Source organism: Salvia miltiorrhiza, chromosome 4, assembly GCF_028751815.1.
Source record: "Salvia miltiorrhiza cultivar Shanhuang (shh) chromosome 4, IMPLAD_Smil_shh, whole genome shotgun sequence".
NCBI classification, from domain to species: Eukaryota; Viridiplantae; Streptophyta; class Magnoliopsida; order Lamiales; family Lamiaceae; genus Salvia; species Salvia miltiorrhiza.
The window spans coordinates 23080902-23102507 of NC_080390.1; the positions used below are offsets into that span (position 1 = coordinate 23080902).

A 21606-nucleotide genomic window follows, 5' to 3' on the forward strand; every position below is an offset into this window, starting at 1 on the left:
TCGAGGATCAGTTAAATTAGTGTGGATTTATTTGAGCCGAATTACATTTCTATTGATTTATTTCAAGAGTTATTTCTATTTGATTTGTTGCATTCTTAGTTTTAATTAATTCTTCTCAAAATTAAGGCGTGGTGGCATCACCGTTTTTATAGATTTAGGGATTTGAATAATTTTTAACTGCTCTCTGTGGGATCGACCCTGCTTACCATTATACTAATTTATTTTGGTAATTCCGCAGGAATTATTTGGTGGTTGGCGACGTCCACAAATTCCCTTGTTCCCCTCCTGCTCTAGGATTATAGTTATTATCCTGCAAAGTGTGGGGATGGTGTTTGTTTCACGAATTGATCCAGCCTTCTCTGTCTTACCAAAATTTCCAATTGGTGACGCAGATGCCCATAATACTCTGTAGGGTGCCTATAATGATTATGGTACTGGAAAAACAAACCATTCGGTCCAAGCTTGGGAGCTCCCACCACGAAGTCTCGCGGAGCCCTGAACCACGGTTCATCCTTGATTAAATGAAAAATCTCTTCCTGAGGTTTATTCAGCGGGGTTTGATCAGTAAGTCGATTAACGTTGTGTACCCCTCTAAACATTTGATCATTACGAGCAGGTTGGTATGCTGGCTGCGTTTCCCCTGGCAGCACTCAGGGTGGCAGTCCCCGATATGGTGCTCTCCCCCAAGGATGAGTGTCTAATGTTTCGACTTTGTTCTCCACTTTCTTGGGCTTATTTCCACTGTATTCTATTTTTCGAGCAGCTTTGGCTTCCTCCAACTGTATATACCCTGGAAGTCGGGCTAGGATGTCATCAAAGTCCCGCGATTGCTTTACTTGTAAATTATCAAAGAAAGCCCCATGTCTTAAGCCACGTACAAAGACATAACCCTTTATCTGATATTCAACCTTGGGTACTTCCAGCGATGCCTTGGTAAAACGCACGACAAACTCCTTTAGAGTCTCAGTAGATTCTTATTTTAAATCCATCAATGACATAGTAGTCTTGGCAGCACGTTTAGAGCTTGCAAATTGGTACATGAAAATGTCGTGTAGTTGTTCAAAATAATGAATAGAATTGGGCTCCAAAGCTCGAAACCATTGCTGAGCCATTCCAGTTAGCGTAGTAGAGAAGATTCTACATGTAATCCCTTCTGTGTACTGATGTAACATGATCATAGTTTCAAATCTGGCCATGTGAACCTCCGGGTCATCGAATCCATCGTATTCCATGTTAATGGCTTTGTAGTGATGAGGCAACGGATCTGCCAAGATATACTCCGAAAACGGACTTGACCCACTCTAGCAGCGGTTTCAGGATAATACTGGTGACAACGACTTTCTCCCATTCCCTCACTCGGGCAGCGCTGACTGGTATGTTTGCGCTTACTTTCTCCAGCTCTGCTGGTATGCTTGTTTTTCTCCCTCAGATAAACATGTCTATCTCGGTGACTTTCAGCCCTAGAATGGGTAGAGTCTTCATACCGTCCCCTTTTTTGTGAGACAACTTTTCTTTTTTCCTTCTCTTTTTCCTCAATCACTTCCTCCAATTCTTGGAGGTGTTGCTGCATAGCTGAGACCCTCTCTTGCAGCTGGACTGGATCCTCCAGTGCTGTGTCGTTCTCCCGTCACTCTGTGACAGGTCTGGTCTGATTGGAAATGTCCCCAACATCCTCAATACCCTCCATATCTCCAGGGAACAAGGGTCCCTGATGACGCATATCTCTGACCGTTTCAGCCCTGGCTTCTCCCGCTCTTTTTGGAGAAATGACGACAATACTCTTTACCAAGGGTGGTGAATTTCCAGTTGGTAATCCCCCAGGAATAGTTTGAGTAGGCAGCCTTGAAGTCCCTAGCCCTGCGATTGTCGGTAGCCCCAAGTTTAATGATGGTGCAGACGTTCCCAACACCTGTCATATGCAGGCATAGCTCAGAAAAGACAGCATTTGTTCAGTTATGGTGATATTAACCAGTCCCGGTCTCTGCGTAGCCGATCCCTATTCAGTTGGAGTCACTTGCAGCCCTGACAACACAGGCCTGAGTGGGCCGATAGGTGTGAAGTCCTCAACTCGAATTCCCTCATTAGTTATGGTAGCAGCTGTGTTAGGAGCAGGAGCCCTGTTCTCTCCCGCGAAATCCCCCATCAAAGTTTTGATGATGTTTGTGTCCTCCATGACCTGTAGAAAAAAAGTTAGAAATCCCAAAAAAGAATAACATAAAGTAAATTCCCCAGATAACACATGTTCTTATCCGCAGAGAGAGCAGATCATAATTCTCATGAAGAACTCCCCCAAGAAGGCCAATTTCCGTTCGATACAGAGATCATGCAAGAAATCCCTAAGAAATTCGATAGATCTAGCGGATCTCTACCGCAAATAAAGCAGCAGAAAACTATATCCCAAAAATTCCATAGATCCGTTGGCAAGAAGCTCCACCACCACCAAAAACATGAATCCCAACAAGAAATAGCGCATCATAAAAACGTCAAAGATACGTCAAATCTAAAATCATGTAAGAAATGATTTATGCCTAATTGTTCTTAATTTGGGGTTAGTTTGTGATGAATTTGAGTTAAATATTCTGGAAGTTGGTGCGTTTATGGTTTGTTTAATGCTTTGTAGGAGATTTTGATATAGTAGGAGGAAGAATGCTTTGTTCGAGTTTTTGGATCAGAAATTGCTATTTTGGGCTTAAAGTGGTGCCAGCGCTGACGGCGCATACTCTGCTGCCTAGCCAGAGCTGACAGAGCTGAAGTCCATTCGTCAGAGTGGATTTCCCGTGCCAGAGCCAGAGCTAACAATCCCAAGCCAGAGCTGAATTCCAAAGCCGACAGAGCTGAACTCCAGAACTGACCAAACGTTCCAGAGCTGACTACTTCTACAGAGCTGACTACTTTTACAGAGCTGACTTTCCAGTGCTGCCATGACTCGCCAGAGCTGCCAAGACTTGCTGAGCACGTTATCCATTGCACTCTCGTGTGCGCACACGCCTGCCTTGATGTCTATCTTTTAAGCCCAGTTTTGATGGGCCGTTCTTGATGGTTTTTAAGGTTTGATGAAAGGGCAGTCTATATATATAGGGCTTAAAGTTCATCATGAGAAATAATCCTTCAGTCTTCGTGAAGGAATATTAAAATAAATTAATGCTCCGATTGCCCGATGATCGTTTCTTGGATTATTATTAATTCATCATACAACGATTAAATCCTAACATGCTCCTATGAATTTAACAGCTGCACATAGGTGTTAGGAAAACTTACTTGAGAATCGGATGCACAAGCTGTTGATGATCGTGTCGAAAGAAACTGACTCCAGTTCTGATCTTCTCGACTGTATCCCGCTCAATTCCCAACGTTGGATGGACAACGAGCTATGGAAATTCCCAAGACAGAAATCACCTCACGTTTTCCTGCGCCTCTCTCTGCTCTCAAAACCCTAATTTTTATTAGTGTATTTTCCTGAGAGCTGACAGCTGTATTTAATAATACAGAAAAGAAGAGGGGGCGCCAGTTATTGAGTGAGGGCCGAAAATCTGCCCTACTTGGACTAGGAGACATTGGGCCAGCCCAGGGACCAGATACAAGGAATAAAGATGGGCCTCAAATAAATTAATTTATCTATGGTCAGCCCAGACCATAATTAATTTATAAATATCAGTTCATTCCACTAGAGAACCGATACTTACTTACCCCTTTATTGCCGGTGATGAGTCGGGGCTTGTATTTAGACTTATTAAATCTCCGTATTTAAAATATCCGACATCCATTAATTAATTAGAGCTCTGACAGCTTAAATTAATTAATCTCTTAATAATTCCTTAAGCAGTACCACTCAAACTTTATTATTACGCCTGAACTTAATCAACATGCAGGGTTTAGCGTAATAAACCTTATTGAGCTCCTTAAGGGGATGTCATTATCCTATACCGGATACGGGTACTAATACAGATAATCAAATATCATATATTAACCGCTATCACCCAAGATACAGAGTACTCGAATTAGTATATAACTTTCACCCATAGTAAGTCAAAGTGATATACGAGTTAATATATATATCTGAATACTTATTAGTATTAAGATTTATAAGTCACCGAGATCTTGATTCTTCACTTAAGTCAGATAGAAGAATACATCTCAAACTGTGGTCCTATCAATACGTAATGACGTACCAGTATAGACAAGTAGCCAAGACAAACTACTTCCATCTATACTGCAGCCTAAACCAATAACTTGTCCTAGAGTTATTTCGGCTGTGATCATATTATATCTCTTAAGATTATTCCAATTATATGGTCTTCTGTGATCTACAACACACCATATAATCTACTCATACAGAGATAAAGAACATACATATGCAATCATGAACACAATCTGATAGGAGATAAGAATAGTGAATACAGGAATCATTGTATACAAGCATAAAATTCTTGCTTTCAGTATACAAATCCAACAATCTCCCACTTATACTAAAGCAAAACTTTTAGTATACAATGTGTCTAAAAAACTAGCTATTACAAAAACTTCACTTCATCTCTCCCACTTATACTGAAAGTTTTTCTCTAAGTGGGTGGCATCAACCGCAATCCCATCCCTCGAGCATGCTTCTCATAGGTCTTTTGCGGTAAGCTTTTCGTGAAAGGATCAGCTAGGTTCTCCAATGTATCAATCTTTTCTACTAGCACATCTCCTCTGTTTACGATTTCTCGTATGATGTGGTACTTTCTTTCTATGTGTTTTGACGCCTTGTGGCTCCTGGGTTCCTTAGAATTTGCCACTGCACCCGAGTTATCACAATAAATTATGATACTCTTAGGCAAATTAGGGACCACTCCTAGATCCAAGAGGTAGTTCCGGAACCATACAGCCTCCTTAGCAGCTTCCGAAGCAGCTACATACTCGGCTTCCTTGGTGGAGTCTGCAATGCACTTCTGCTTTGCACTCCGCCACGATACGGCTCCACCTCCCAAGGTAAACACATAACCAGAGGTAGATCTCTTCTCATCCCGGTCAGCCTGGAAATCCGAATCGGTGTAACCCAAAGGAAATAGACTGTCTGACTGGTAAACTAGCCTATAATCTCGAGTCCTCTTTAGGTACTTGAGAATATGTTTTACCGCAGTCCAGTGTCCTGGTCCAGGGTTCGACTGATATCTTGCAACCATGCCAACGACATAGCAAATATCAGGTCTCGTGCATAGCATCGCATACATGAGGCTACCTACGGCGGAAGCATAGGGTATCTTCCTCATCTCCTCAACCTCACTAGGCGTCTTAGGACACATGTCCTTAGACAGAGGAATGCCATGTCTAAAAGGTAGCAAGCCTTTCTTGGCATTTTGCATGCTAAAACGAGCAATCACAGTATCAATGTAAGACGCTTGAGATAAGCTCAACATCCTTTTCTGGCGATCACGAACGACCTTGATCCCCAGGATGTACGCTGCATCTCCTAAGTCTTTCATTTGAAACTGTTCGGATAACCACTTCTTTATGTCTGATAATAGCTCAACATTGTTGCCAATGAGGAGGATATCATCTACATAAAGTGCAAGGAAAACCACGTCACCATTGGCATCTAGACGGTACACGCAACTTTCGTTCTCACAACGAGTAAATCCATAGGATTTAATGACCTCGTCAAAACGTTTGTTCCATGACCTCGAAGCTTGCTTAAGTCCATAAATGGACTTCTTAAGCTTCCACACAAGATGCTCTTCGCCCTTTTTCACAAACCCTTCAGGTTGCTGCATATAGATGTCCCTTCCTTCTTCAAGGAAACCGTTTAGGAAAGCGGTCTTGACATCCATTTGCCAAATCTCAAGGTTCATGTGGGCTGTTATGGCAAGGAGTATTCGGATAGACTTGAGCATGGCAACCGGCGGAAAGGTCTCATCATAATCTATACCTTGTTCCTGGGTATAACCTTTCGCCACCAGTCTAGCTTTAAAAGCTGCGACTTCGCCATCCGAATCTCTCTTTCTCTTGTATACCCACCTACTACCTATAGCTAAGAAGCCATCTGGTAGTTCGGTCTTCTCGTATACATCCATAGCACCCATGGATTCTATTTCAGAAACCATGGCTTCGTACCAAGAATCTGCATCTTGATCTTTCATCGCTTGTCTATAGTTATCAGGGTCGACATCCTTTTGTTCATCAACAGGAAGAAGATCCGAAGATTCTCCCAAGAACATAAATCGATCGGGTTGAACTACAACCCTCCCACTACGACGAAGCGGTGGTGGTACAGCTGTGACAATGGTTCGTGCAGTATCCAGTGGTGCATTCACTTGCACACTTGGCTGGGGTGATGGAATCGCCTGTCCATTGCCTTCGATTTCTTGAAGGACAATCTCGGACTTAGACTTGTGTTTATCTATATAATCCTGTTCCAAGAATCGTGCGTTGGTGCTAACAACCACTTTCTGATTCTTAGGATTATAGAAATAACCACCTTTCGTTCCCTTAGGATATCCTACAAACAACATTACTTCACATCTAGGTTCCAATTTCTTCGCCTCCTTGTCTAGCACGTATGCAGGACAACCCCATATCTTTATATGGCTTAAGTTGGGCTGACGCCCAGACCATAACTCGATAGGAGCTTTAGGAACCGATTTGGATGGTACTAGATTTAGCAAGTAGGCCGTTGTTTCCAAGGCATATCCCCAAAACGAAATAGGCAATGATGCATAACTCATCATTGATCTTACCATTTCCAAAAGAGTTCTATTTCTTCTCTCTGCTACACCATTCTGTTGGGGAGTACCCGGTGCAGTCAATTGGGATGTAATCCCTGAATCTGACAAGTATTGCAAGAACTCGTTCCCGAGGTATTCGCCACCGCGATCAGACCGCAATGACTTGATAGATTTACCCAATCTCTTCTCCACCTCTGCCTTGAATTCTTTGAATTTCTCAAAGCATTCAGACTTGCGTTGAAGTAGGTAAATATACCCATATCTTGAGTAATCGTCAATGAAAGTGACGAAGTACTCATAGCCTCCATGAGCCTTTGTGGACATTGGTCCACATAAGCCAGAGTGAATCAATTCTAACACATGTGAGGCCCTATTCCCCTTGGCCTTGAAAGGCCTGGCCGTCATCTTTCCTTCTATACAGGATTCGCAGGTTCTAAATGGAACAGCTTGAAAGTCTTTCAAGACTCCATTTGAAACGAGCCTTTGGATCCTATTTAGATTGATGTGGCCTAACCTTAGGTGCCACGCATGTGTATATTGTTCATGAGAATAATATTTCCTCTTATTCGGATTAGGACAGAGTTGTGATGTAGATGCAACATGGACATAATTTTTAATTGGACATGTAATAGTATAGAGAGAGTTGTTCAAAATTCCAGAACAAATAATCATGTTATTTTTCATGATAGAAACGCCTCTATCAAAAGTAACAGAATATCCATCCAAAAACAATTTTGAAACAGAAATTATGTTCCGCCGAAACTCCGGCACATATAAAATATCTCTCAAAACTAAAATGTCATCATCAAAACATAAAGATAAATCTCCAATAGCAACAGCTGCGACCTTCGACGCATTGCCCATGGAGATGGTGATCTCATCACTTGCTAGCTCCCTTGTTGGCTTGAAGCCCTGCAAGGTGTAACAAACATGGTCAGTTGCCCCCGTATCCACTACCCATGAATGAGTAGAAAACGAAGCTAAACATGTTTCAGTTACTAAAACTTGTGACGTACCTTGTCCCTTTGCCTTGAGCACTGGACAATCTTTCTTCCAATGCCCAACCTTGCCGCACTTGAAGCACTTTCCCTTGGCCGTTGGCTTGATCACGCCGCCGGTAGGGCCATCTACTTTGGCTTTATCGCTCCCAGTAGCCTCATGGTCATGCTTGCCCTTTGGACCTTTCCACTTCTTTTTCCCGCCTTTCGACGAAGAAGCAGATCCCTTGGCAGTAACAAGGACCTCTTTCCCACGGCCCATCACTCCCTCTGCCGCAACTAGAGCATTCAACAACTCATTAAGAGTGTAGTTGACTTTGCTCATAACGACATTGAGACGGAAGTTCTCATAGGTTTTTGGGAGAGTATTGAGGATGATATAGACCTTGGCTTCGCCTTCGATACCCCCTCCTAGCAGATCAAGCCTGTCAAACAAATTTGTCATATGCATGACATGATCGTGCACAGGACTGCCCTCGCTCATCCTACAAGATAAGATTTCTCTCATCAAGTTAAAGCAAGCAGACCTCTCGGACTCCCCATAAACCTCCTTGAGGTTTAACATGATGGTCGCCGCGTCATCCATGACTTGATGCTGAAGTTGCAAAGTTTGCGACATAGTCATCATAATATAGCACTTGGCCATATTATTCGACTTGTGCCACCTTTTATGCGCCTCACGTTCCGCATCAGTCGACTTATCAGTTAAGGCCGCAGGACGTGGAGTGGTAAGCACAAAACTGTGCTCATCAGCGTCAAGTATATACATAATATGGCGTTTCCATTCGGTGTAATTAGGACCGATGAGAGGATTATTTGCTAGAATGTTAATTATCGGAGACATAGACATATCTGAAAGTAAACAAATAAACATGTAAGAACATGAAGCACATAATTCGTAACAATAATATTGTAACCTTTTGATAAAACAATATTAGTGAAACTTCCAACGGCTCAAAGAATTCCACATGTAAGCCACGTTTGTGTGGACGTTTACACATGAATTCCTTAACCAGACTATTTACCTAATCATTTAATTTCTATCCATGTCAACTTAACCTTTTGACAAAAGAAATTAATAGTTGGACTCATAACTAGACCATATCATATTCAAGAAGGGACTCCGTTGGGGAGTTGTACATTGTACTTGAAATGATATCTAAACAATAACCACAATTTAACCTTGATGATTAAATTCTTGAAATTAGCATACTCACTAGGACCATACCGCTTTCAATTTAATCTCTTGGTTATCTTATTTAAAATCCATCCTCTAAAGTACTCATGAGAATTACACGAGTAAGCCACGTTCGTGTGGACGTTTACCGCATAGCTCCCACTACTTAAATGGATTTAAATATTTTTAATAGAAACCTCAACTTGACAAACTTGTGAAATTAAATACAAAGTAAGCCACGTTCGTGTGGACGTTTACTCATATTCTCAATCACTTTGTCTTGAGGCCGCATGTGGAGGTCTTATAATAATTTTTAATTGCTTAAAAATTATTAAAACTGTTTAGTCTTTTTAACTTCAAAAGGTTTGAACATGCTCAAGCACATAATCCTAATCATGCTTTTCTAGAACGCAACATGTAAAACATGCTCGCAGAATTCTAAAACATGCTTAAGAAAACGATAAACCTACTTTCATGCTTGTCTAAGCGCAGTTAATAAAACATATTAACAAGCAAAGACGAGCAAAAGCAAGTAAAGAGCATAAGGGATTAACAACCACGACATGCAACGAACATAATTAAAGAATTAAAATTCTTCGTGACCCATTCGTGGAAACCCAACATCTATTCTATTACAAAATAAAATAGAAAAACAGGCCCAAAACTTAAAAAAAGCAGCCCGAAAACTTCAAGCCCGTCGCCGGAAGTAGGGTTTGGGCCCCCTAGTTTTTTTTTTTTGAGAAGCAATCGGCCACCTAGGGTTTGGAAAACCCTAGGCGCCGCCGCCTCCAGCCAGCAGCAGCAGTCCACAGCGGCGGTTGCCCCACCGCCCGTCTCCTCCTCGTGCTCGGCTCCGGCAGCAACAGCCTCGGCAGCAGCGCGTCCCCGGCGTGGGTAAACCAGTGCGCGCAGCAGCAGTCGGGCAGACGGCCGAGCAGTGCGGCGCTGGGCGCGCAGCACGCAGCCGGCTGGCACGCGTGCGCACGGCCCCAGCACGCCTGGCCCTCGCCCCTCGCCGACTCCAGCAGCAGCAGACAGACAGCAGCGGCAGTGCGCCGCCCGCTGGGCGCGCAGCGCGCAGACGCGGCCCCGGGCGCGCACCGCCCCTGCCGGCTGCTTCCCGTCGCTCGCCCAGCCCGCCTCGGTCTGCCTCGCCTCGATCCGGCAGTCTTGGTGACAGCAACACCCAGCAGCGCGGCAGCCTGACCAGGCGCGCGCAGCGCACGGCGCGTAAGCGCTCGTGCGCTCGCTGCCCTCGGAGCCGGTTGCTCGTGCTGCACCGTGCCCGTGGCATCCTCCTTACACCTTCCTCGTCGTTGATTCATCGTCATCCTCGTTTCGTTCCTCTGTTTTACAGATTTACAACGGAAAAACAAATACAATTGAAATTCTAATCTAACCACGGATTTTCTCGTGGTGAAAAATGATTACAACGTCAAACGACGTATCCCACGAATCAACGAACCACGAAGAACAACAGCAGTTAAACAAACGCACATTATTAATCGTACATAAATTAATAATAGAGCCAAGAAATTAATCCTGGGCTCTGATACCAATTGAAGGAATATTAAAATGAATTAATGCTCCGATTGCCCGATGATCGTTTCTTGGATTATTATTAATTCATCATACAACGATTAAATCCTAACATACTCCTATGAATTTAACAGCTGCACATAGGTGTTAGGAAAACTTACTTGAGAATCGGATGCACAAGCTGTTGATGATCGTGTCGAAAGAAACTGACTCCAGTTCTGATCTTCTCGACTGTATCCCGCTCAATTCCCAACGTTGGATGGACAACGAGCTATGGAAATTCCCAAGACATAAATCACCTCACGTTTTCCTGCGCCTCTCTCTGCTCTCAAAACCCTAATTTTTATCAGTGTATTTTCCTGAGAGCTGACAGCTGTATTTAATAATACAGAAAAGAAGAGGGGGCGCCAGTTATTGAGTGAAGGCCGAAAATCTGCCCTACTTGGGCTAGGAGACATTGGGCCAGCCCAGGGACCAGATACAAGGAATAAAGATGGGCCTCAAATAAATTAATTTATCTATGGTCAGCCCAGACCATAATTAATTTATAAATATCAGTTCATTCCACTAGAGAACCGATACTTACTTACCCCTTTATTGCCGGTGATGAGTCGGGGCTTGTATTTAGACTTATTAAATCTCCGTATTTAAAATATCCGACATCCATTAATTAATTAGAGCTCTGACAGCTTAAATTAATTAATCTCTTAATAATTCCTTAAGCAGTACCACTCAAACTTTATTATTACGCCTGAACTTAATCAACATGCAGGGTTTAGCGTAATAAACCTTATTAAGCTCCTTAAGGGGATGTCATTATCCTATACCGGATACGGGTACTAATACAGATAATCAAATATCATATATTAACCGCTATCACCCAAGATACAGAGTACTCGAGTTAGTATATAACTTTCACCCATAGTAAGTCAAAGTGATATACGAGTTAATATATATATCTGAATACTTATTAGTATTAAGATTTATAAGTCACCGAGATCTTGATTCTTCACTTAAGTCAGATAGAAGAATACATCTCAAACTGTGGTCCTATCAATACGTAATGACGTACCAGTATAGACAAGTAGCCAAGACAAACTACTTCCATCTATACTGCAGCCTAAACCAATAACTTGTCCTAGAGTTATTTCGGCTGTGATCATATTATATCTCTTAAGATTATTCCAATTATATGGTCTTCTGTGATCTACAACACACCATATAATCTACTCATACAGAGATAAAGAACATACATATGCAATCATGAACACAATCTGATAGGAGATAAGAATAGTGAATACAGGAATCATTGTATACAAGCATAAAGTTCTTGCTTTCAGTATACAAATCCAACACTTCGGACCAAGAATAGCTTCGACCTTAGGCAATCAAAACAATCTTTAGTTTAATTCTCGTTTTTCATAGTTCTTTAGTTTCGAGTTTTAGTTAGCATTCAATTCAGTTTTAGTTAGTTCTTCGTTTAGAGTTGTAATCAAGTGACAGATTTGCTTCTCGAGACGATTTCGGTATTTATTCATTACGTTTATTTATTAGTTTCTACTTGAATTATGTTTTGCTTTCAATTATGCAATTTCGTTCATGTTAGTTTAGATTAGAAGCTTTTAATTAAAGTTATTTAAATTCTTAGCGTAGTAGCATTTAATTTTGAGTAGCCTTTACTTTATGCTTTTAATTCCTCCTAGGTTTAATAGTTTATTTCTGTTTTGTATTTATGCTTTGTTCTTTTCTGCCTAGTTAATTTTAAGTTAAGTTTTTATTTACAAGCTTTAGTTAAATTAGAATAATCAAACTTTACTGCTTAAATTCTGCCTAGGGTTAATAATTTATTTATGCTTAAGTATTTGAGTTTCGCCTAGATAATTCTTAAGTTTAATTTCAAGTTAAGTTTTAATTCCAAGTGTTAGTTTAATTTTACAGTTTTCAATCCTTCTTTACCGCTTTCTTGTGATACAATTAAAAGCCCTGTAAAATCTTCCTTGAGAGATGACTTTGGGTCAACTTGCCATTGCTAGAGTGTCCTTGTCCTATTGTAAGTCAATCTAGAGGTGTTTTAGGTTGAGTCAACAAACATGCAAAATTGAGAAAACCCAGGTAAACACCCCACCACGGAACCGATCAAACCACCCGAAAATATCCATAAACAAACGTTGATTTACATGTATTTTTCACTCCTTTATCGCGTTATTCTTTAGTGTTTTGGGCATTTTTTATTGAGTTGTTGAGTTGTCTATGGTTTAAATTGCATATTTTTGTGGAGTAGACTACTCGTCTGTGCTCGTGCTATTTTTACAAGTTTTGGACTTGAATTGGGATGATTTTGATGATAGTAGAGAGAAGTACTTGAAGAGACGAGTCCGTAGGCGCAAACAGAGGTCAAATCGGACACCGGACGAGGAAGAACGAGCGTCGGGAACTTAAAATCGAACAATTGGGCCCTCTGCCCTAAAGGCAACTTAACAGCCGTTAACTATTTACAATTTTTTTTAATTTCGTTGGTGTGCTGCGTAGGCTGCGCTTCGCCAAGCTGGCCGGAAACTCGCCGGAAAATCATCCACAGCCTCTGCCCCTCCATTTCCTTTCCCTCTTCCTCTCTTCCACACTACGTCTTCTCCCTCCTCCACCGCTCCTCCTCCCCCCACCTCTGCCTCTCTCGACGCTGCATCCCCCTCTCTCACCTCCCCTACCTCGTCCAATCCCTAGCAGGTTTTGCGGCTCCTTGGCGTTCTTCTGGGAGGCGATTGGGGGCTGGGTTTGCTCCGGGAAATCTTGCCAGCCCAACAGCCGTGAACAATTCCCAACAGAGTTGCCGTTGCTGGGGTTGCTGTGAGGCGGCGTGAAGTTCTGAATCGCAGCGTGGGCGGTGCGATTTTAGACGCGGGCTTGTCATTTTTCAAACTGGGAGATGGCTGCGATTTTAATCGCACCTCCTCCTCCTTGCGTGTTTGTCCGGCAGCGAGTTTAGAAGGTGGTCGACGATAGGCGGACGGAGGCTGTGCAGGCAGCGGCGCCGCTCAGTGGCGGCGCAAAACCCTAGGCGGTGATTGCTTTGGCTTCATCTGGTGTGTTTCCGGCCAATTTTACGGTCAAAACCCAAGCGGGTTGCTTTCGCTTCATCTGGTCAAAACCCATGGTGTGTTTCCGGCGAAAAATTAACTGTGTTAAAATTCAAATTTTTTTTTTTAAATAGTTAACGGCTGTTAAGTCGCCGTTAGGGCTGAGGGCTCAATTGTTCGATTTTAGGTAGTATGAGGGTTTAATTGGACCAACGTCGACTATAAGGAGCCAAACGTGATAAGGACCACTATGATATGGGCTTATTTGATACTTAACCCTAAATTAAAAGGCTTCTGCTCTTCAAGGGTATTAATTTCATGGAAAAGCCTCCTCAGCCAAGAAGGAGACACAGTGTCAGGGACCACATGGTCCTGTTTATCCTTTTGCCTCCAAGTACACCGGATATCGTAATTACGATTTCAGTCACCGGCGTTCACCTCAACAAAAAAACTGGGATTTAAAATCCCTATCGTAGGTATTGAAGCAGTGAAGGAAATTGATGCAATATTTGGACAAAGAAAAAAATAGTAGAAGATGCTCGTTTTCTTCATCAATTGGGTTTCATAGAACATGCAAGTTGTGTTCTCCACCCCGTAAAAATTTAGGACGATGTGAAAAGCTAGGGCACAACGAATAGTAGATAGAGCGAATTGAAAAAAAATGATGTTAAAATAATTACACACATCGATTAGAAATCGAGGCGGAGGCATACGCAACCCAGATTTTATCTGGGATTCCTATAAATGAATGAAGGTCGGAGGAAGTTCGTTGTCATCAGGCATTTCGAAAGCCCTAAACTGAGTGTGAATGGTGAAATCGGGATAAGGAAAATAAAGGATTTCAATAAAAGTACGAAGATCTTGTTCGTGTACAGTGGAAGGAGGAAGGTTAGAACAATTCATCCTGGTATCTGGAACTTTGGGAGCCATAAATACAGAGTTTGTAAGGAGGTGAAATGGGTACCTGATAAACGCAAGCAACACCGGTAAAAAGAGCTAACGCAGAGACGGACTACAGAAAACAGTGACGAGAAAGAGAAACGACGGGAAATGAGATAATTAGAAAAGGCAAGGAAGAAGGGCAGTGAAAATTCAAATGAGGGTAAAAATACTTTTAAGAAAAATTGTGCCAAAATGGATGGATGAAATTACAGCAGCGATGACTGAGATAAAACGCGAGTAAGGAATCAAGTGCGTGCGAAGACGAACAGTTCCCACGCACAACGACGTGGCGGGACACGCGACACGAGCTGAACGTGGTTTGACTTCATGGGAAAGATTGCATAAGAGCCCTGCTCTGCAAACTTAAGAACGAAGAATCGACGCTATTATTCTGGAATCGACCCTGCAGCCGGCAAAGGTACATTACTTCACGAAGACATGTTTGCCAGAAAACATAAAATAATGGAGGATAAGTTCAATAGCCCTGCTACTGCGATTTCAACCCTGCCACCTGAAATTCTCTAGTCGAACCAAAACACCTAACTTTCTGATGAGGATAAAAATATGCATTCCTAAAATATCGGAGAAAATCAACGAAGTGAGAGAGTAATTCTCAACAAATAATGCTGCCAAGCCCGAAACTGTGTAAATGATACTATTTGATTATACAAATGACGCTGCATGTAATTGACAGTATTTAGGTATACAAATGACACTGCGTATAAATGACACTATAACATTGTAAATGACATTGTGTATAATTGACACTATTCAGTTATATAAATGACACTAACCATGTAAATGACACTATTCGGTTACACAAATGATATTGTCTATGATTGACACTATTCGATTATACAAATGACATACAAATGACACTTAACATAATAATGTCAATTATAAGTAGTGTCATTTGTATAATCGAATAATATTATTCATACGATTTGAGTTAGGATGTAGATTCGGATCAAACTATGGGTCAGAGTCTGGGTGTGGATGCATACAACTGGATTGCATCCAAATTTTTGAGTTAAAACTTATGTTCATTTTGTTAAATTTGTGTTCAATCAAATGATGATATACTTACGGTGTACTACGTTTCCGATAAATCGACATTAATTCGTTTTTATTTGAGAAAGTTGGCTGAAAGTTGTATACATGTGACGGTGAATAAAGGCCTTTAGATATGTATTCCATTCTAAATTATTCCATTTTGGTACATCCTCAATCCATCCCTCTCTCTCTCTCTCACACACACACACACAACAATCCCCCGCTTCAAAGACACGTTGCAACACGCGCGTGTAATGGCGGAAGGGTCATCGCGCGGCAGCCTGAAGCGCTCCTTCGTCGAAGACGATGAATCAAGCAAGCCCCCTCCGTAATTTTCTCTCTCCCTATACACGTGCATGTATGGAAAGTATTCTGCACCCTCTTAGAACTAGTTTTTGCTAATTTCACGACGAGTTTGATACTCTCGCTAGGGTTTATGTGCTTACGCATTTCTGTGGCTCATCCAGTCACGTATATATACATTTTCATGGCGGAATATCTAGTTACTTATGTAATTAATCAGGTATATACCTATCGGAAATTTTTAGGGATTTTGATTAATTGAGAAGCGAAGCGGGAAAAAACGAAAGAATTAAGTTTTTATGTGGCCGTACAATCTGGTAGCGGATTGGGTACTTTGTTTTAAAGAAGAATATGCTCTCTGTGTTTATTTTTGCCAGGGAGAAGAAGGTGAGGTTTCCTAAAGGAAAGAAGGTGAAGCAGGTAGATTATGTAAAAGATGCTACACCGGAAGAAGATATTCCGGTTGCGAAGGATCCTCGCCTTGCTGCCAGAAATCGTGCCGTCAGCCGAAGTAAGATAGAAAAAGTGCTTGCAGAAGATTATACTGATGCTGAAACCTTTGGTTTTGCAACTGATGTAAGAAAAGCAGAAGTCCAGTACCAGGTAATTAATCTAAGGGGACCTAGCTTGATGCTCTTTTCTGCTGTTGATACTTGTGCTCGAAGGTGCTCTTGTAGGATTTTGTTATTTTGTTGGTTTTCGGTTTTTGTATTAGAGCAGTACTTTGAGCTTATTATGATGTATTGTGTATATGATGCTTCTTTACAATTTTTGTACAATATTCTACTGATGTGATTTTATCGAAGAATATGCCAACTGCTGACAAGAAATTATGAAACTTGCCATGCTTGCTAAGCTTAGCTTTCAATATATTTGATTGCTATCCAAAATTCTTGCTGGTACCTTGTGGTATTATAACCTTAGATCATTTATCAACTCTGTGGAATCATCCAAGTTATGACCTAAAAGCACCTTTCTCCTGGACCTAAACTTTTTTCTTCTGTATACATAATGCACTTGTTTCTGTCAGCCTTCTGCACTTGCCAACTGACAGTACTATTTCATGTGTGTCAATTGATAGTTGGGTTGTTGGGTAATGTTTAGTTTTAACTAGATGTGTTTTACCAACGAAGTGACCAGGGACATTTTCATCTGTGATTTGGATGCTTTATGATGGTCTCTTGCACTTACTTTTTTCATCTCTGAATTGATTCTTTTCTTTTGTGCTTGAGGCCTTCCACCTTCCTTTTCTTACAGTACCTTGCATGAAGTTAACCCCTTCTCCCCACATCTAGGTTGATTTCAGGCTCCTCTTGTATTTTGTTTTGGTTATAGTTTATTTTCCTTGGATTAGACTAATCGCCAGAAATTATTTTGTCAGGACAATGAGGCATTTATTGATGAAGGTGTCCCAGTAGAACCTTTTAATCTCGAAAAAGAGAGAGAAGAGGGCTACTTTGATGATAATGGAAATTATGTTGAATACGTGAATAAGAATGAGATTAAGGTATTAATATTCTTCACAGTTTGATTATTTTATTCTTGCATTATGCTCACATAAAATCTTACAGGATGCCTGGCTTGATAGTGTGGATTTATATGAGAAGTATGTTGAAAAGAGGTCTATGCCCATGAGTACTGATGACAAACCTGTTGACCTATCAACAGAAGAGCTTGCAGAAATTAATAGGCGGATTGCAGATGCTCTTGAGCCTGGAGAAACAGTGAGTATCCATTATGTTTTATGTACTCCAATCATCTTACATCATTGTAGAGTGTGATTCAGAATAATTGTTTTTATTCCTTAACAACATTGGAGCTTGTTCTTCTTTTCTTTTTTTGCTTTTTTTTTTTCTCTTTCTTTCTTTCTTTCTTTCCCTGCATGGCACTTGATTCAGAGTCTCTTCAGCATAGGGATATGCTTTATTTTGAAAATATCTGGTGGGTTTTATCTTTTCATGAAAATAGGCATCATCTATCGTGTCAAATTTTGTTGCTTCGCTACCTTCACCTTTCGTAATCTATTCTCATTGTCACGAAATGCTGTGATTAACTTTTTTGCATGAGTGGTTGAGCATGATTCAAATATACGGAGAATGTTAATGTCCTTTGCACATAATGTCCTCACAAAAACTTGATTTATTTTAAGCTGTTCGTTGTTTTAGGGAATCCACTATGGTGCTACCCCGTAGCGGTGCCACATGTGTGCCACCTCAACAACTACCTCCTTTTTTAACCACCTCATATTTTCTCCACTATAACACTATCTCTTATTTAGAATTAAAAACAAATAAAAAAACTAAATTAAACAATAAATATATTTGCAAAGCTACAAAAGACACGCACAATGCGTCAAACAATTAAAGAAGGGGCCCTCCATTTGCTATGCTTCCCGGGTAGCAATTTCACTTGCTTTTGTTTGCTTCCCAACATACACGCTCCCACTATGGAGAAAGGAATTTTACTACCTCCTAACATTCCCCCACAGTGGTTGCTCTTATATTTAAAACTACATTCACATTCTAGAATACTTCATTTTTGTTTAGAGGGAAGAGACCATATAACTAGTATTATGCTTGGTTCTATGTTCAGATGTTCTAGGAAGATCATTTTATTGGTTGATAAGAGAGTGTAGAGAATTAAAATATCTGGTGGATATTTTGCTGGAACTGATGTATGTTTCACAGTTTTGAGACAATTTATATCATAGATATGTTATGTCAATATTGTTGTTTTGTTGTAAACTTGTAATTAGTGGAGGACATTGTCAACTATTATTGCCTCCTCAATGTTAAGTATCTTAATAAATATTTTATATTTTGAAAGAAATGAGACTACCATTTCTAAGAAATTTTGGAAATAAACAATTTTTTCACTTGGAATAATAAAATGAAAATGAGCTTTTATATCCCATTTATGATTTTTGAATTGAACTTTTTGGTTCAATTTGCACTTTATACTAAGAGAGATGGCCCTGTTCTTCCAGTTGAAGTTTATCCCATCATAATAGTTGTTATACTGCATTTGTTATCAGAATCTCATTGGTATCAATCTCCCACAGGTTTTGCGTGCTTTGAGGAGATTAAAGGGTTCAACTGATAAGAAGCAAAAGATGTCTGCAGAGACCAAACATCTGTTCGACCAGCTAACTGAAGATGCCATGAAACTAATGGAAAATGGAGATTATAGTTGAGCTGTTCTCTTTTCTGTCTGAAGAGCCTGCAAGTTACATTTAAGACCTTTTCACTTATCCATTTGTGTTTATGGACTTGTTTGCTCTGCAGATGTCTATGATGAAAAGCAAGAACATTTTGAGCGTGAAGCAGGTCTGATCATTTGACTTTTCATATTGGTTTTATTGGTCCCTTTCGATACTCCTCTGGGACTGTTATTTTGTATTTTATTATCTTATTAACTCTCTCTATTCTTTTATGTATTTTAAGTCATGAGTTCATATTTATGTACATGACATCATAACTTTTGGCAGTGGTCTTATCTAGAAAGCTCGTAGACTCATTTCCTTTTTTCTTTTCTTGGGTACAAGTCACTCTCCAGCTCACCTTGCTCTCTCATCTCTGCCTCAATCTCCTGAAAGAAGAAGAAAATGAATGCAAACTAGAAGCTAATCAAAGACTTAATTTGATTCTTTGAGATGTAGTATGCGCTTCCATGCATTTAGTTTTAGATATTGCTTTCTGGGACACTGTTAAAAAATTCGGACCCCTTTAATCTAGCCACTGGCCCACTTGTGAATGAGAAAATTATCTTCACTACATCTTATGCTCCATAGCTTTTATTCATCCACTTGCTTATTTTACTCTCTAGCTCTTAGTGGGTATGTACTTGTCTATTTGTAAAATCAGTTCCTCTAAAAAACTTAGAAAGTGTTAGTTAGAGAAGCTTCAGCTTTGGAAGTGACCTATGCCTTGTTCTTAATTTGGTGTAATTTTTTGTTATGATAAATATTATATTGTAATTTATTAATTATTGTAACTTTACAGAGGGTTATGAGAAATTAGTCAAGGCTAGAAAGCATGGTCTCTCAGAAAGTCTAGGCAAAGAAACGTCTGAAGACATTTTTGACATGTTTGGAGACGATGAAGGGAAGGCTGCTGAGATTCCCACCACTACTGGGAATGGGTCACTTTCTGTCCAGGCCGTTCAGAGTATGCTTAATCTCAGCATCTTGAAGTATATGGTGGCTAAAAAAAGCTATTGTTGCTAACCTGTACATATATGTGCGTGCAGGTGGAGAGATGCAGAATGACTATGTATATGATGAGTCTTCTGGGTATGTCTCATCTTTCAATTTCTCTTTATGTGGTTTGTGTGTTGAATATTCAATTTTCAGTTGTCTGTTTCATAGTTAACTGCTTTAGCAAACATGATACTTTTTCTCTCTTTTATCTTCTATTTCGCTAGCTGAAAAAGTGATCAATTCAGTCAACAACGTATTGTTCTAGGTTCTAGTTTGAGGTTCTGCAAGCACTTAATATTTTTAGGACTAGCTTACAACTCTTTTGCACCATGAAAGCAACTTATATCATCTCTCATTTATAAGCACTAAAGTATTCAAGGCTGTCAATATGTTGTCACTTACACAATTCTGAGCTATTTTCTTACCCGATCACTTATCATTTCAGATATTACTACAACAGCAATTTGGGATACTATTATGATCCGTCCTCGGGGTTGTATGGCTGTGCATCAACTGGGAAATGGTAATGTAGCAGTAATTGTTCTGCTTTCCGTATAGCATGAATGTATTATCTTCATCCTCTCCTATATGCTAATATTGTCATTTAATGAGTAGTCTGATTTGCATGATTAAGATTATTAGCATGCTACTATTAGTAGTCATGGTTTGTTTGAAGTGGAATAATATGCCTAAAGGCACTGCTACGGGTGGGGAAAACATGTAGTTGCTCCAGAGTTTTTGAGTAACCATCAATAGACAATAGGCCATTTGCTTGGTCCATGTGTATAAGTGATCTTACTGCTTGCTTACTTGTGTTTCCCTTTGTTGGTGTAGGTATTCTTATAACGAAGAATCAGGGGCATATGATGAAGTCCAAGAAGCTATGGATACCAACGCTGCTGGGGTGAGTTGAAGCTGCATTTTATTGAGGAAGCATAGGAACACATATTTCAGCTTCAGAAAGCTGCTGCAAACATTTAGAAGAAATCTGAGGACAAATATATAAAGCTATCTCGGATTATTTAGAAGAAGACATATCGTTTGGATCTTGTATTATATAAGCTGTGAATTCTTGGATTTAATCTTGCTAAATTTCTCTTCGTTTTAGAAGTTACAATCTGGCAACTATTTCATGGGAATGGGGCAAAAAGTGGTAGTTCTAGACTTCTCGTTCAATGTCGTTTGTGTCTTCGAGAACCACTTTCAGTGAAGTGTTTGATCCTATAAAGTAGAGGTGGCCAAAAAAATTGGAACCGAAGGAACTGGAACCGTGTTAGACGGTTTCGAACTGGAATCGAAACCGTGTTCAGCCAGTTTGGTTACAGTTCCAAGTTTACAAAATCGGCGGTTCCACGGTTCGGTTCCGCCGGTTCGGAATCGGAACAGAACCGTGGAACCGCCAAACCACTAGGAACCGTCCCTAGAACTGATGGTTTTCGGTTTGAACCGTCATTTTTTTAAAATTTTAACTAAATTTTTTAGTATTGTATGAAATGTAAATAATGTTGAACCATTTACTTAGGTTATAAATGGTTGAGGTTTAGTAAGAATTAGATGTGAGAATGAGAAATGAGGATTGACTATTTTATTTAGATTGTGAATGGTTGAAGTTTAGTAAAAA

General features: G+C 40.4%; 1 protein-coding gene across 2 annotated transcripts; it reads left to right on the top strand.

The window, feature by feature from the left end:
* The first annotated feature begins 15537 nt into the window (after positions 1-15537).
* LOC131019456 (uncharacterized) lies at positions 15538-21095 on the top strand. 2 transcript variants are annotated; one of them, XM_057948005.1, is made up of 10 exons: positions 15538-15812; positions 16165-16390; positions 17169-17294; positions 17359-17511; positions 18849-18975; positions 19072-19113; positions 19789-19953; positions 20036-20078; positions 20431-20508; positions 20820-21095. In XM_057948005.1, exons 1-10 carry the CDS (start codon positions 15739-15741, stop codon positions 20896-20898), a joined length of 1113 nt encoding a protein of 370 aa, XP_057803988.1. In that variant the 5' UTR covers positions 15538-15738; the 3' UTR covers positions 20899-21095. The 2 variants fall into 2 exon arrangements, with proteins under 2 accessions (XP_057803988.1, XP_057803989.1); XM_057948006.1 differs by having other exon boundaries at positions 15632-15842.
* The last annotated feature ends 511 nt before the right edge of the window (positions 21096-21606 follow it).